The following is a 17133-nucleotide window of genomic DNA, read 5'->3' as shown; positions in this document are numbered from 1 at the left end:
CTGGACGGCTGCGCTAGGGTGTGTGGGTGCGCACGCGTGTGGGTGTGTGTGGGTGCGCACGCGTGTGGGTGTGTGTGGGTGCGCACGCATGCGTCTTTATTGCCTTTGGGGCCACCTTTGGAGCTGCTCACTTAGATTTCCATAAATATGAATCATGTAAATATCCATGGGGGCATGAGTCGAGCGATGCCTCAAAACTCCACGTTGACACCTCTGAACAAACATACACATTTACAAAATATTCAAAACAACATTAACAATGCAAAACATTGCTCACAGACCAAAGTGTGTAGCTCATGAACTTATCAGCATCTTTGCAAGCTTGGCCAGCTCTGAACCAACGGTAATTATGATGAACCCTTCTCTTCTTTTGATTATTATGTAAATTCACCCGGAAGGGAGCGGTGAAGAGAAAAGACAACCGACAGAAAGGAAGCCAATGAAGGGAAGATGGTACTGGTGAACAGAACCTAGGAGAGGAGGTAATCTACGGAGCACATCTGTGTTAGTTATTCCCACGTCCTGCCTGGAGAGCTTCTGGAGACACACATGGAGGAAATATAATTGGAAATAGTTTGTTTATCTAGCAACTACAACATGTACAGTGTGCATACAAATGAATATACCCCACTAACAGGTAGGGCTGGGAATTGCCAGGGACCTGGTCATTCCAATATTATCCCGATACATATAAACTCAGCAAAAAAAGAAACGTCCCTTTTCAGGACCCTGTCTTTCAAAGATAATTCGTAAAATTCCAAAAAACTTCACAGATCTTCATTGTAAAGGGTTTAAACACTGTTTCCCATGCTTGTTCAATGAACCATAAACAATTAATGAACATGCACCTGTGGGACGGTCGTTAAGACACTAACAGCTTACAGACGGTAGGCAATTAAGGTCACAGTTATGAAAACTTAGGACACTAAAGAGGCCTTTCTACTGACGGAAAAACACCAAAAGAAAGATGCCCATGGTCCCTGCTCATCTACTTGAACGTGCCTTAGGCATGCTGCAAGCAGGCATGAGGACTGCAGATGTGGCCAGGGAAATTAATTGCAACGTCCGTACTGTGAGATGCCTAAGACAGCGCTACAGGGAGACAGGGCGGACAGCTGATCGTCCTCGCAGTGGCAAACCACGTGTAACAACACCTGCACAGGATCGGTACATCCTGTACCTGTCCCGCAGGTGTGATGTTTGATGGCAACAACAACTGCCCAAGTTACACCAGGAACGCACAATCCCTCCATCAGTGCTCAGACTGTCCGCAATAGGCTGAGAGAGGCTGGACTGAGGGCTTGTAGGCCTGTTGTAAGGCAGGTCCTCACAAGACATCACCGGCAACAACGTCGCCTATGGGCACAAACCCACCGTTGCTGGACCAGACAAGACTGGCAAAACGTGCTCTTCACTGACGCAGTTTTGTCTCACAAGGGGTGATGGTCGGATTCAAGTTTATCGTCAAAGGAATGAGCGTTACACCGAGGCCTGTACTCTGGAGTGGGCTCAAGGTGGAGGGTCCGTCATGGTCTGGGGCAGTGTGTCACAGCATCATCGGACTGAGCTTGTTGTCATTGCAGGCAATCTCAACACTGTCCGTTACAGGGAAGACATCCTCCTCACTCATGTGGTACCCCTTCCTGCAGGCTCATCCTGACATGACCCTCCAGCATGACAATGCCACCAGCCATTCTGCTCGTTTTGTGCGTGATTTCCTGCAAGACAGGAATGTCTGTGTTCTGCCATGGCCAGCAAAGAGCCCAGATCTCAATCCCATTGAGCACATCTGGGACCTGTTGGATCGGAAGGTGAGGGCTAGGGCCATTCCCCCCAGAAATGTCTGGGAACTTGCAGGTGTTTTGGTGGAAGAGTGGGGTAACATCTCACAGCAAGAACGGGCAAATCTGGTGCAGTCCATGAGGAGGAGATGCACTGCAGTACTTAACGCTTACTTGTGATTTTGACTCCCCTTCCGCTCAGGGACACATTATTCAATTTCTGTTAGTCACATGTTTGTGGAACTTGTTCAGTTATGTCACAGTTGTTGAATCTTATGTTCATATAAATATTTACACATGTTGAGTATGCTGAAAATAAACGCAGTTGACAGTGAGAGGACGTTTCTTTTTTTGCTGAGTTTACGATACTTAGGTGCCGAAACGATATGTATTGCGATTCTCACAATTCTATATACAGTGCACTCAGAAGGTATTCAGACCGCTTCACTTTTTCCACATTTTGTTATGTGAAAGCCTTATTCTGAAATTGATTAAATAACTTGTTTTCCTCATCAATCTACAGACAATACCCCATCATGACAAAGCAAAAACAGTTATTTTGAATTTTTTGCATATGTAATTATTCTAACAGAAATACCTTATTTACATAAGTATTCAGAACCTTTGATATGAGATGTGAAATTGAGCTCAGATGCATGCTGTTTCCATTGATCATCCTTGAGATGTTTCTACAACTTGATTGGAGTTCACCTGTCTTAAATTCAATTGATTGAACATGATTTGGAAGGGCACACACCTGTCTATATAAGGTCCCACAGTTGACAGTGCATGTCAGAGAAAAACCAAGCCATGAGGTCGAAGGAATTGTCCGTAGAGTTCCGAGACAGGATTATGTCGAGGCACAAATCTTGGGAAGGGTACCGAAACATTTCTGCAGCATTGAAGGTCCCCAAGAACACTCTGGCCTCCATCATTCTTAAATGGAACAAGTTTGGAAACACCAAGAATCTTCCTAGAGCTGGGTGCCCAACCAAATTGAGCAATCAGGGAAGAAGGGACTTGATCAGGGAAGTGAGCAAGAACCCGATGGTCACGCTGTCAGAGCTCCAGAATTCCTCTGTGGAGATGGGTGTACCTTCCAGAAGGACAACCATCTCTGCAGCACTCCAGCCATCAGGCCTTTATGGTAGAGTGGCCAGACGGAAGCCACATGACAGCTCGCTTGGAGTTTGGCAAAAGGCACCTAAAGGACTCAGACCATGAGAAACAAGATTCTCTGGTCTGATGAAGCCAAGATTGAACTCTTTGGCCTGAATGCCAAGCGTCACGTCTGGAGGAAACCTGCACCATCCCTACGGTGAATCATGGAGGTGGCAGCATCATGCTGTGGGGATGTTTTTCAGCAGCAGGGACTGGGAGACAAGTCAGGATTGAGGGAAAGATGAACGGAGCAAAGTAAAGACCTCAGACTGGGGCAAAGGTTCACCTTCCAACCAGACAACAACCCTAAGCACACAGCCAAGACAACACAGGAGTGGCTTTGGGACAAGTCTCAATGTCCTTGAGTGGCCCAGCCAGAGCCTGGACTTGAACCCAATCGAACATCTCTGGAAAGACCTGAAAATAGCTGTGCAGCAACGCTCCCCATGCAACCTGACAGAGCTTGAGGATCACAGAGAAGCTCCCTAAATACAGGTGTGACAAGCTTGTAGCGTCATACCCAAGAAGACTCGAGGCGCTTCAGCAAAGTACTGAGTAAAGGGTCTGAATACTTATGCAAATATGATCATATACAACTGTATGTGTCTATATACAGACACACATATATATATATATATATATTACACATAAATATATATATATACGTGTGTGTGTGTGTGTGTGTGTGTGTGTGTGTGTGTGTGTGTGTGTGTGTGTGTGTGTGTGTACACACACATACAGTTGAAGTCGGAAGTTTACATATACTTAGGTCGGAGTCATTAAAACTCGTTTTTCAACCACTCCACAAATTTCTTGTTAACAAACAAAAGTTTTGGCAAGTCGGTTAGGACATCTACTTTGTGCATGACACAAGTAATGTTTACAGACAGATTATTTCACTTATAATTCACTGCATCACAATTCCAGTGGGTCAGAAGTTTATACACTAAGTTGACTGTGCCTTTAAACACCTTGGAAAATTCCAGAAAATTATGTCATGGCTTTAGAGGCTTCTGAAAGGCTAATTGACATCATTTGAGTCAATTGGAGGTGTACCTGTGGATGTATTTCAAGGCCTACCTTCAAACTCAGTGCCTCTTTGCTTGACATCATGGGAAAATCAAAAGAAATCAGCCAAGACCTCCACAAGTTGTAGACCTCCACAAGTCTGGTTCATCCTTGGGAGCAATTTCCAAACGCCTGAAAATACCATGTTCATCGATACAAACAATAGTACGCAAGTATAAACACCATGGGACCACACAGCCATCATACCGCTCAGGAAGGAGAGGCGTTCTGTTTCCAAGAGATGAACGTACTTTGGTGCGAAAAGTGCAAATCAATCCCAGAACAACAGCAAAGGACCTTGTGAAAATGCTGGAGGAAACAGGTACAAAGTATCTATATCCACAGTAAAACAAGTCCTACATCGACATAACCTGAAAGGCCGCTCAGCAAGGAAGAGGCCACTGCTCCAAAACCGCCATAAAAAAGCCAGACTACGGTTTGCAACTGCACATGGGGACAAAGATCGTACTTTTTGGAGAAATGTCCTCTGGTCTGATGAAACAAAAATAGAACTGTTTGGCCATAATGACCATCGTTATGTTTGGAGGAAAAAGGGGGAGGCTTGCAAGCCGAAACACCATCCGAACCGTGAAGCACGGGGGTGGCAGCATCATGCTGTGGGGGTGCTTTGCTGCAGGAGGGACTGGGGAACTTCACAAAATAAATGGCATCATGAGGGAGGAAAATGATGTGGATATATTGAAGCAACATCTCAAGACATCAGTCACAAACGGGTCTTCCAAATGGACAATGATCCCAAGCATACTTCCAAAGTTGTGGCAAAATGGCTTAAGGACAACAAAGTCAAGGTATTGGAGTGGCCATCACAAAGCCCTGACCTCAATCCCATAGAAAGTTTGTGGGCAGAACTGAAAAGGTGAGTGCGAGCAAGGAGGCCTACAAACCTGACTCAGTTACACTAGCTCTGTCAGGAGGAATGGGCCAAAATTCACCCAACTTATAGTGGGAAGCTTGTGGAAGGCTACCCGAAACATTTGACCCAAGTTAAACAATTTAAAGGCAATGCTACCAAATACTAATTGAGTGCATGTAAACTTCTGACCCACTGGGAATGTGATGAAAGAAATAAAAGGTGAAATAAATCATTACTACTATTATTCTGACATTTCACATTCTTAAAATAAAGTGGTGATCCTAACTGACCTAAGACAGGGACTTTTTACAAGGATTAAAATGTCAGGAATTGTGAAAAACTGAGGTGTGTGTAAACTTCCGACTTCAAATGTATGTATATATATCTATACATTTGCAAAAATTTCCAAAAACCTGTTTTTGCTTTGTCATTAAGGGGTATTGTGTGTATATTGATGAAGAAAAAATTATTTAATCAATTTTAGAATAAGGCTGTAACGTAACAAAATGGGGAAAAAGTCCAGGGGTCTGAATACTTTCCGAATGTACTGTATGCGATTCAATACTGCCATTTTATGTTCGAAATGTATTTCTCACTATATGCCTAACCATCATTTTTGTTTTATTATTTGTTCCGTCTTTACTGGTGGATCAAAAAAAGCCATGTCTTACATACACCACTGGTTGGCTGGTTGGGGTTGATGGGTTTTGTAGAGTGACACACAATAAAGAAGGTTTGAACTTACAAGTCAAAGACCAGATAGTGGAATCCCTCCTCTGATATGCTGTCATGGAGCCTCACTGTGGAAAATAGGGGAGGGGGAGGGGGGGGAGAGAGAAAGTCTGATTAGAAATTATGCCTCTCAGACGGACCCATTCACTTAGACAGCTAGCGTGTCAGTGTGTGTAGTCTGATGCTTGTGCATGCCTGGGTGTGTGTGTGCCCGGCAGGCAGGGAAAGAAAAAAAGTCAGGGAGGAAGAGAAAAACTCATCCATTACACAAATTACCCAGAAACGCCCCCAATCCTGCCAGACCTCACTATATTCAATCTATAATAGAGCTCAGACAAACTTCCCATTCATCTCACTGAGACAGACACAGATAGTAGTACGACCAACGCAGTACAGCAGCCTTGCATTTAAATCTACACATCCAAATCTTCTGTATCGAATATTAATGTGATTTTTCATTTCACGTGTTAGGAGATGTCTTGTTGATGTATCGTCACAATAAACCTTTGTTATGTTGCCAGTGTTTACAACCATGGACTTTAATCAATTATGAACGCTTAAGCACATAAATATCACATGCCCTATAATGTACAAAAAAGTTTCTATAAGACTTTGACAGACAATACAGTACATGCTGTACATGTTTCCTGTTGAAATATTAACGTAAGGGTGGAGCGCTCAGCACACTTTATTCAGAGCGGTTTTCCTCAATGTGTGATGTCAGACCCTTTGTATCTGAATGCTAAGGGCTACACACACCATCATGCAGTCAACAACCACGATTAAGTATTGCTGTGTTTCAATTGGTCAGTAGAACAGGTCTGCTGGTCAACAGGCCCAGCCAAATCTCTGTTCCATTTTCAGGCATTTGGGTCTCTGAACATGTGTCACACAACCAGATAACATAGGAGAGAGAAATTAACACAAAAGAGGAAAATTACTTCCCTGAGTGATATTATACAGATGGATGGCAGTGACTGACCTCTAGAATTGAGGGGGGGGGGGGGGGAGAAAGTAAAGGAGAGAGGAAAAGGGTAAGCGAAAATAGCCAGCACAAAAAGGGTGAGAAAAGAGTGCAAAATCAATTGAGAGAGAGAAAGACAAGAGAAATCCCCTCTTTCTCTAAGAATCCACTCATGTCTTCATTAGTACTATTCCTGACTGACATCTCTATTGTCATGGCGACCTTAAGGAGCGGGATGGCTCTACCGGTCGGATATAGATGCCTACGAGGCGGAACGTTAACGAGGCAATCACTACGTGCTCCAGCCAATCAGAGAATGAAACCGAGACGGATGACCTCGAAGAAGAAAGGGGGATGGACCTCCTAGAAATACTGTAGAAATACGGGAACTGGGTCTTCATTCATTTGAATCAATTGGGGTATTATCGCTATAGCTAAGTCCTTAAATGATGTGTAACTCTGTGTTGTTGTTTGTGTCACACTGCTTTTGCTTTATCTTGGCCAGGTCGCAGTTGTAAATGAGAACTTGTTCTCAACTAGCCTACCTGGTTAAATAAAGGTGAAATATATATATATATTTTAAATGGGATAGCGATTGAGACGTCACCCTAAGAGGATAGAGCCTGAACCCTGCGATAATTGAGATACATGGTTTGATGGCACAATAATTAGGCAGGATAGTATCCATCCTGCTAGGCATTTGTGTTATCCCGTAATCCACATTAAGGGAAGGCTAAAGAACATAAAAAGAGCCCAGGATCCCATTGAAACTGAGGCTTCATGGAGGCTGTTCTTCTCACAGAACATTAAATCATGCCATCTAAAGCTGCCTAATAAAGCTCAGATTACACAACAATAGCTCCAGGGCCGATAGACACAAGGCAATCCTAAACCACCCTCTTCCTGCCAATTTTCCCCTCGCATGCATTTTAGCGCTAAGTTGTCTTACCGACAACAGACAAACCAAATAACCCCCCTATCATCCACTCGTTCTTCCACCCCCTCATCATCGTTTCTGAAGAAAAAAAAGGAAAAAAAAGAAAGAAAAACCCATCCACCCAGTGTGGTCACGTTGCTAGTGAAGTCTTAATTGGCCTCCGTGGGTCCCTTGGCAGCCTACGGGGGGGCTGGGGGGATGTGGGCTGGGGAAGCCACACAGATGGCGTCTGCACAAACTATCAAGAGATGACACTGCGCATGGGAAGACTTAACCAGTATTTACTCAGTACTTGAAATGGTTTTCAGTGTCGTCGAGTTTGTTTGCTTTCAAAATGAGGATAGTCTCAAGGAAGTAATGGCGTGTGTGTGGAGGTGGGGTGGATTCGAATAATGTGACTTCCCCTGATGCGTGTGAGATCCTGGGGACATACGTACAGCAGCTTTGTTGTTGTTGTTGTTATTATTACAGGAAAACAGCAGCTCCTTTCTCACTCTACTTTTTTAACCATGGAGGTTGGGAACAACTACCCTGACACAGTGGGCTGGCCAGGACTGAGACAGATGGTCAATGTTTGTGTGTGTGTGGACAGTACACAGGCAATTATGACATAAAAGTGTGATTGGTCTTACTTAGGGTTCCAAAGCTACCGGTAATTTACCAAAGTTACTGTCATCTTTGGTAATAACAGGTAATTTTTATGGCAATCTATGGTAATTTATACTTCAATATTTCAATTTTTTATTTTTTTTAATTCATATATAGATTTTTTAAATCTGTGTCCATATCGTTCCTGAGTTTCTAGTGATTATACCATATGGGTTCAACAGCAAATAGTAAAATTAATTTAAAAAACATCAAATCAACAATGACATTTTCAAATAAAAGTAGACTCGACAATATTTCTTTGTGTAGACCTTACCGTGAAATGCTTAATTACAAGCCCTTATCCAACAGTCCAGTTCAAAAAAGAGCTAAGAAAATATTTACCAAATAAAGTAAAAAATAATAAAAAGTAACACAAAATAACGAGGCCATATACAGGGGGTACTGGTACTGAGTCCGTGGGTACAGGCTAGTCAAGGTAATTGTACATGTAGGTAGGGGTGGAGTGACTACGCATAGATAATAAACAGTGAGTAGCAACAGTATACAAAACAAATGGGGGGGGGGTGGCCATTTGATGAATTGTTCAGCCGTCTTATGGCTTGGGGGTATAAGCTGTTAAGAAGCCTTTTGGTCCTAGACCTGGTGCTCCGGTACCGCTTGCCGTGCGGTAGCAGAGAAAACAGTCTATGAATTGGGTGACTGGATTCTCGGACAATTCTTGGGGCTTTCCTCTGACACCGCCTAGTATAGAGGTCCGGGATGGCAGGAAGCTTGGCCCCAGTGATGTACTGGGCCGTATGCACTACCCTCTTGTTGGGTTCTACATTTCAGAGTACAAACTCAAGGGACACTGAAAGCTTAAACCAAGTTTATTCTTCCCAGAGGGTCAATACAGCTGCATTAAACAAAGAGATGGTTTCACCCGTGGTAGTAAACATACCCCACCATGGGTGGAGTCTCCTCCTTATCGCTAAACATTGCATCATTATTGCAGGGCAGGGAGCTGAATGGGCCTTAAACGGTTCCTCCCCTTATCAGTACTGCCACATGTGATCGTGTTCCCTGCACTCAGCCCCTCCCAAGCTTCACTATGGCATCCCTCATGTCTCTGTTATAACTAATGATTAATAATAGTTCAAGCTCAGAAATCCAAACCCATCACTTTGTAGCGCCTTACGGTCAGATACCGAGCAGTTGCCATACAAGGCGGTGATGCAAGCGGTCAGGATGCATGCATAAACTAAATCATATAGTGGGTCAATTTCCGCAACAACTAAGAACGTTGAAACGCGAGGCTCAACTTCTCCGCTAATATGGTGCTCTGGCTACCACGCTGTAAACAGTGTGACGTGAACCCTATCACATGCGCAGATACTGTGTGTGAGCGAAGTCTTGCATCTCACTCATCTCAATATCTGTGGTGCTGCTCGTGTTTAACATGCTGAAACCTACATTTTAAACACCAATGGTATTAACTAAGTTGATGGTTTATATTAAGGAGACATTTTTACAACTTGGTCATTCAATTTGATTAGTTGTACATATTTTACATGCGATAAGGCCACAAAGAGGGCCAGACATAATTACAGGGTACAGAGAATCTGAAGTACCCAAAAGGGCCACTAGATAGATGTCTTGTGATAACTTTGTAATTTAACAAAATTCTGGTAGTTTACTGGTAAACTTAGAACGTTTTCAGTAATATACCCTCCCTAGTCTTACTGCTGCCAGTGAAGGGTCAGCTGGCACATTGTCCAGAAAGAGGAGAGGGAAGAAGTTAGAGGGAGCAGGGCACTGAAGCCTTGAACAGCATGGGACTTACCGATATTGGGGTGCTTGAGCAGGCGACAAATCCTGGCCTCTCGCTCCAGCTTCTGGTGATCTATAGGAGAGAGACAAAACAAAAGCCATGAGTCTCGAGGCACACACCTTCACCTCGAGGGCCGTGGCATTCCCTCGCTTTGTGGTTAGGGTAAGTAAGTGTCATCTTTTCTCCCGTTTTCACATTCCTGTGACCACACTAAAAGACATTCCCTGTTACTTCCACGTTCCATTCCCTTCTCAGTAAGAGAGCAGTGTCAACACATTCACAAAATGATCAAACATCCAGGGCGATATTTAACAAAGAATCAATGAGCTACAGTTGATGCCTGGTTATTATATATTATTACCGTAATTTCCGGACTATAAGCCGCTACTTTTCCCCCAGGCTTTGAACCTCGCGGCTTAAACAATGACGCGGCTAATATATGGATTTTTTTTTTTTTAAACATTCTGTGACGTGCTTTTTGGCGGCATGAAGCTTTCATTAGACCAATGAAATTGCCGAATGGGTTAAGGTCAAACAACTTTTTAGTTTGCTGTTTAGATTAAATCGAGCGCGCTCAAACTTCCCATCATTCTGATTACGGTAGTCATTTTGTCACCCTCATCATGGCAAAGACACGGAGAAATGCATATGATGCAGCTTTCAAGTTGAAGGCGATTGATCTGTTGGAAAAGGAAATACAGCTGCTGCACGGGAGCTTGGTCTGGAGCAATGACTTTCTTGGTAGGCTACTGTTTACTGCTAATTTTACATTTTTTGTTACAAGCCGTGTTTCGTTAAAGCCTATTTATTTTTGTTACAAGCCGTGTTTCGTTAAAGCCTGTGTAAAGTTCATTTGTTTCAATGTACCGGTAGGCACCTGCGGCTTATAGACATGTGCAGCTTATTTATGTTCAAAATAATATTATTTTTTTTAATTCAGTGGGTGCGGCTTATATTCAGGTGCGCTTAATAGTCCGGAAATTACGGTAGTACAATAAAGTCAGTAATGCTATGCCCACTTAAAGTTGACCTCTTCGCTGAACCAGAAATATAGACTGATCTTGTTTACATAAGGTGTCTCATCATGCTGCCAACAAGATATCAGATCACTGCAACACTTATGACAGTGGGCTTTGAGCAGCCCTAACACTAAGATGTGTTTATTATTTGTGACGCGAGATCATTGACATGCCAATATCAAGTGCTACTAATTTCAACACAATTATTGAATCCAAGTCCCGTCCAACTGAGTCCAATGAACTAGTAGGCTACCCCATGGTGAGGGGGACATTCATTTATTAAAGTCACTATGAGTAAGTATTTGAGAACCACTTAAAACGTTTCAAATTCATCCAGGTTATTCATTATACAGCAACGTCGCAGCGAAGCAGGACTCCAATTCCTCCAGGTTCCGCTTTCATCTTTCAAGAGGCCGACCGCTGCAACCACTGAATTATTTATCATTAATAAATTCAGCCGACAGAAACAGGAAATGAACAAAATTCATTTTCACAGAGTTTAATGTAGCGTGTCCTTCATAGATAAATCAAGTGTTGAAAAATGTTGAGAAGAAATATCCACCTGGTAGCTCAAACCAAGAGGAGAGCTAATTTTGAATTCAGCTGAAGAGGGCCGCGCCGAAGGACCCCAGTTTGTAGAATCAAATGGCGGACTTGTTAAACATACAATACATGACCAAACATAATATGGAGTTGGTCCATTCAGCCACAATAGCATTAGATGTTGGGTGATTATGCCTGGCTAGCTGCCGGCATTCCAATTCATCCAAAAGGTTTTCGATGGGGTTGAGGTCAGGGCTCTGTGCAGGCCAGTCAAGTTCTTCCACACCGATCTCAACAAACCATTTCTGTGTGGATCTCACTTTGTGCACCATGGCATTGTCATGCTGAAACAGGAAAGGGCCTTCCCCAAAGTGTTGCCACTGTTGGATTCTAGCTTGAAATATATTTATTCATGTTACCATACTAGAACTTATTAATTACTTAACATGTATAAGGAATGTATATGTTAGGGGTCAAGGAAGGGTAAAGATGAACTAGGTGTGTGGAAAGTTACTGAGTGATATGGAAAGTTACTGAGTGACAAAAGGGGAAGAGCAGAAAGTTCCTATTCTATTCAAATACAGTTGAAGTCGGAAGTTCAAATACATCTTAGCCAAATACATTTAAACTCTGTTTTTCACAATTACTGACATTTTAATCCTAGTAAAAAATCCCTGTTTTAGGTCAGTTAGGATCACCACTTTATTTTAAGAATGTGAAATGTCAGAATAATAGTAGAGAGAATGATTTATTTCACCTTTTATTTCTTTCATCACATTCTCTGTGGGTCAGAAGTTTACATACACTCAATTAGTATTCGGTAGCATTGCCTTTAAATTGTTTAACTTTTCCCACAATAAGTTGGGTGAATTTTGGCCCATTCCTCCTGACAGAGTTGGTGTAACTGAGTCAGGTTTGTAGGCATCCTTGCTCGCACACGCTTTTTCAAATGTTCTATAGGATTGAGGTCAGGGCTTTGTGATGGCCACTCCAATACCTTGACTTTGCTGTCCTTAAGCCATTTTGTCACAACTGAAAGTATGCTTGGGGTCATTGTCCATTTGGAAAACCCATTTGCGACCAAGCTTTAACTTCCTGACTGATGTCTTGAGATGTTGCTTCAATATGTCCACATAATTTTCCTCCCTCATGATGCCATCTATTTTGTGAAGTGCACCAGTCCCTCCTGCAGCAAAGCACCCCCACAACATGATGCTGCCACCCCCGTGCTTCACAGTTGGGATGGTGTTCTTCGGCTTGCAAGCCTCCCCCCTTTTCCTCCAAACATAACGATGGTCATTATGGCCAAACAGTTCTATTTTTGTTTCATCAGACCAGAGGACATTTCTCCAAAAAGTACAATCTTTGTCCCCATGTGCAGTTGCAAACCGTAGTCTGGCTTTTTTATGGCGGTTTTGGAGCAGTGGCTTCTCCCTTACTGAGGGGCCTTTCAGGTTATGTCGATATAGAACTCGTTTTACTGTGGATATAGATACTTTCCTAACGGTTTCCTCCAGCATCTTCACAAGGTCCTTTGCTGTTGTTCTGGGATTGATTTTCACTTTTCGCACCAAAGTACGTTCTTCTCTTGAAATACATCCACAGGTACAACTCCAATTGACTCAAATGATGTAAATGAGCCTATCAGAAGCTTCTAAAACCATGACATCATTTTCTGGAATTTTTCAAGCTCTTTAAAGACACAAGCAATTTAGTGTATGTTAACTTCTGACACACTGGAATTGTGATACATTGAATTATAAGTGAAATAATCTGTCTGTAAACAATTGTTGAAAAATTACTTGTGTCATGCAAAAAGTACATGTCCTAACCGACTTGCCAAAACTATACTTTGTTAACAAGAAATGTGTGGAGTGGTTGAAAAACGAGTTTTAATGACTCCAACCTAAGTGTATGTAAACTTCCGACTTCAACTGTATGTTATTGCTGAATATGAATGTTCCTAAAGAGGGAGGCAAAGGGTAACAGCCTAGTTTCAGTTCTTGATAAGGCAGACCACTTGCTGAGGAACCAGGACAATGAAGGATGAGGAACTCAACTCGAGATAAGGTCAACAGAGGCGAGAAGACACTGGTGGGGGGGGGGGGGGGCACAGGGGCCCAACCCGAAGACCATCTGATTATAGTCCCCTCTCTCTCTCTCACACACACACACACACACACACACACACACACACACACACACACACACACACACACACACACACACACACACACACACACACACACCACACACACACACACACACACACACACACGAGGGTCCTAGACTTAGGCATGGCCATGAAAATACCAGAAAGAGGAACCTACTGTGTTTCTGCCTAACAGAGAAGGACTGTCTATCTTAGACATGAAAGGAGATGACTCCGCCTAGTTGGGAGGTAAAAATGCTTGTGTGACTTGCATGTTGTCTTTGCAGCTGTATGACCCAGTGGTTGAATAAACTTGGTTTGAGCTTTCTGTAGTCGTCCGTTTGTTTTTACTCCGTTTGTTCAGAACCTAAACACCACAAAGTTGGAGGCACAGAATCGTCTTGAATGTCATTGTATGCTGTAGCATGAATATTTCCTTTCATTGGAACTAAGGGGCCTAGTACAAACCATGAAAAACAGCCTCAGACCATTATTCCTCCTCCACCAAATTTTACAGTTGGCACAATGCATAGGGGCATGTAATGTTCTCCTGGCATCCGCCAAACTCAGATTCGTCCGTTGGACTGCTAGATGGTGAAGAACGCAGTGAAGAACACTTCAGAGAACGCGGTTCCACTGCTCCATTGTCCAATGGGAGCAAGCTTCACGCCACTCTTTCCGACGCTTGGCATTGCGTATGGTGATCTTAGGCTTGTGTGCAGCTGCTCGGCCATGGAAACCCATTTCATGAAGGTCTCAAAGAACAGTTATTGTGGTGACGTTGCTTCCAGAGGCGGTTTGGAACTCGGTAGTGAGTGTTGCAACCGAGGACAGATGATTTTTACGCGCTTCAGCACTCGCCGGTCCCGTTCTGTGAGCTTGTGGGGCTTACTACTTCTCGGCCGAGCCATTGTTGCTTCTAGATGTTTCCACTTCACAATAACAACACTTATAGTTGACCGGGGCAGCTCTAACAGGGCAGAAATCTGACAAACTGAGTTGTTGGAAAGGTGGCATCCTATGACGGTGCCACATTGAATGTCACTGAGCTCTTCAGTAATGCCATTCTACTGCCAATGTTTGTCTATGGAGATCGCATGGCAGTGTGCTCAATTTTATACACCGGTCAGCAACGGGTGTTGCGGAAATAGCCGAATCCACTTATTTGAAGGGGTGTCCACATACTTTTGTGTATATATAGTGTATTAATGTTTGATAAACACTTTGGCATAACAACACATTCACCTTGGCTTCTCTGTGTGAGCCAGAGGTAGACTGCAGAGTGATAGGGACAAAAGGTGTAGGAAAGTGCAGGTGGTTCTAAATAAATAAAATGTCAGGGTACTTATTGAATTATGTAGAATTGAAATGACCCCAACCCTGCATGTAGGCCACTGTCAACATGATGTGCAGGGAGTTGAAGAGGCCCTTTCTTGCTGTGACATTTGAAATGTATGGCGAAGTAAATAGAGAAGTGGTTTATGTACAGGTTACATGTGTTGTTGTGAAAGCTGCATGGCATGGGGAACTCCATAGGCAGAGCCATAGGCAATTATATAGGAGGGAGTACACTACCGTCTTTCACCTGCAGAGGAAGCTCAATGGCTCAGAATAGGTGCATGCCAGGCAGGTATTGAGGGAGTGTGTGTAACTGGGTCAATTACCAAATCCTCATCAATCCAATTGGTTAACGCCAGAGTAATGCTACCCATATGTCAGGGAATCTGTGAGTGTGTACGTCTTGTGCGTGCCTCATCTGTGCATCTCATGTGAGCCATATTGGACAATGCCTGATTCCTTGAAGGATTTCTCTAGAGATAACAGGATATATTTAACACCATTTGTCCATCTCTAATCCACCGTCTTTGATCAAACCTGAACTTCACAGGGCTCTGATGCTTTCTCATCCAATCTGATTCCAAAACATCCTAATCCCACAAAACACCAATCAGGTGCAATTTCCTAACATCCACATCTCCAATCAGACTTGCGTTTTACAGGCCTGTAAAATCGGTGCTCCTCCAATCAGATGTGCATTTGCACGGTTCTAATCCCTGCTACTCGAGCCAGATGTGATCAGGGAGCGTCACCAAAGATCCCTCCAATCACGTCTTGTTTTACAAACGTCTAATCCCAATCACACCTATCCGATGTGCTTTTACAAGGCGGTAATCCCGATCGCCAGGCGGACTTTGGCATGCTCCCATTCTCCCACGTCACCGAATCTGTGACATAACAGGACTTAGAGTGCTGCTCACCTCCAGTAGCTCAACCATCCAAGTTTTCATTTTCACTATCCTTGTATTAATTCTATATGGCTTTAGTCAATTGCTCTAATGTAAAGGATAATGGATTTCAATGAGGAGTTATGGTACCCGATTTACATTTACAACCTTGTAATGACATGTGATTAAAATGGGTCTAGACAGAAAGACCATGTAAACATCCATATTTTCTCCACAAACATATGCAAAAACATGATTTTCAAGATCACTACAGTTCATCAATCCAATTTCTATAAACGACCATGTAAATAAGATGATCCAATTGGTCTGAATCGCCATAAATCGTGACACACAAAGAGTATGAATATCCATCATTCTCTCATTAACGACTCGGAGTGGTGCGATTTTAAACATTAGCAACACAACTTAAACAGCGTTGTGTGATTCACCCTGGAGCTGACCTATTTAGCGTCAGTCATCCCCAGATGAGCAGTGAGAGAGCGAGTGCTGTCAGGCCTGAGAAACGGGAGCAGGCAGCAGCTTTTTTCCATTGCAATCAGACCCCTCTGTCACTAACTTGACGGAAATCTAGCACATCTGGTGCCGCTGACTCCCTCAGGTCCAGTCAATTTCTGTCCCCAACGCCTTGAAGAGGCCAATTCATCGGTTTCTTTCTTCCCTGGTTGGATGCGAGGAAGAGTGTGGTTGACACTTCCTCACCTCGTTCCTCTCCTTCCTCCGGGAGACCTTACTTTACACTGTCTCGGCCTTGGCAGCACAGCCAGACAGGGGCGAAAATCTGATATCCACTTTGGAGCGGACAATTACATGAAATTTTCTCAAGAGCAATTCCTGAGGGGGACACCAAAAGTAGTGCTGTAACAGATAGCCTACATTGTAATATGGTAAATGTATATCGAGGAACCAAAGAAATAAGGTGTTTGCTGTACTCCTAACTACCGGTACCCAAAACTACACAACTAATCACAACAGCAATACCATTGCCTTTAAGAAATCTTAGTTCAGTCACCAGTTTAAGTTGAGAGTGGGGGTATCCATGGCATTTTCGAATTATGTTCCTATTTTACAAGTCAAAAAAATGGAGAACCTTTCATAATGTTGCCAAACAAAGACTCAACAAACTTATCTGAGACTCCCTGTCTCTGCCAGTCTGTCCCTGCATATCTGTCCCCAACTCTGCTGTCTGTGTGCCATCTGTTGCCTGCTCTGCCTAATGACATCATTGTGAAACATTTCC

General features: G+C 43.3%; 1 protein-coding gene across 12 annotated transcripts in view; it reads right to left on the bottom strand.

Annotated features, from left to right (window-relative positions):
• The window catches only part of LOC106577507 (calcium/calmodulin-dependent protein kinase type II delta chain), a 131489-nt gene that overhangs the window by 54370 nt on the left and 59986 nt on the right, over nucleotides 1–17133 (bottom strand). For all 12 annotated transcript variants that reach the window (XM_014155587.3, XM_045701306.2, XM_014155589.3 and 9 more), the window contains exons 3-4: nucleotides 9949–10008; nucleotides 5630–5684 (exon numbers count right to left, since the gene is read on the bottom strand). In XM_014155587.3, coding sequence (XP_014011062.1) covers nucleotides 5630–5684; nucleotides 9949–10008 — 115 coding nt within the window. The remainder of the gene's footprint in view (nucleotides 1–5629; nucleotides 5685–9948; nucleotides 10009–17133) is intronic.

The sequence above is a fragment of the Salmo salar genome, chromosome 18 (assembly GCF_965601325.2).
Source record: "Salmo salar chromosome 18, fSalSal1, whole genome shotgun sequence".
NCBI classification, from domain to species: Eukaryota; Metazoa; Chordata; class Actinopteri; order Salmoniformes; family Salmonidae; genus Salmo; species Salmo salar.
The sequence above is the reverse complement of the archived record's forward strand: the minus strand, read 5'-3'. Positions and strand labels throughout refer to the sequence as shown.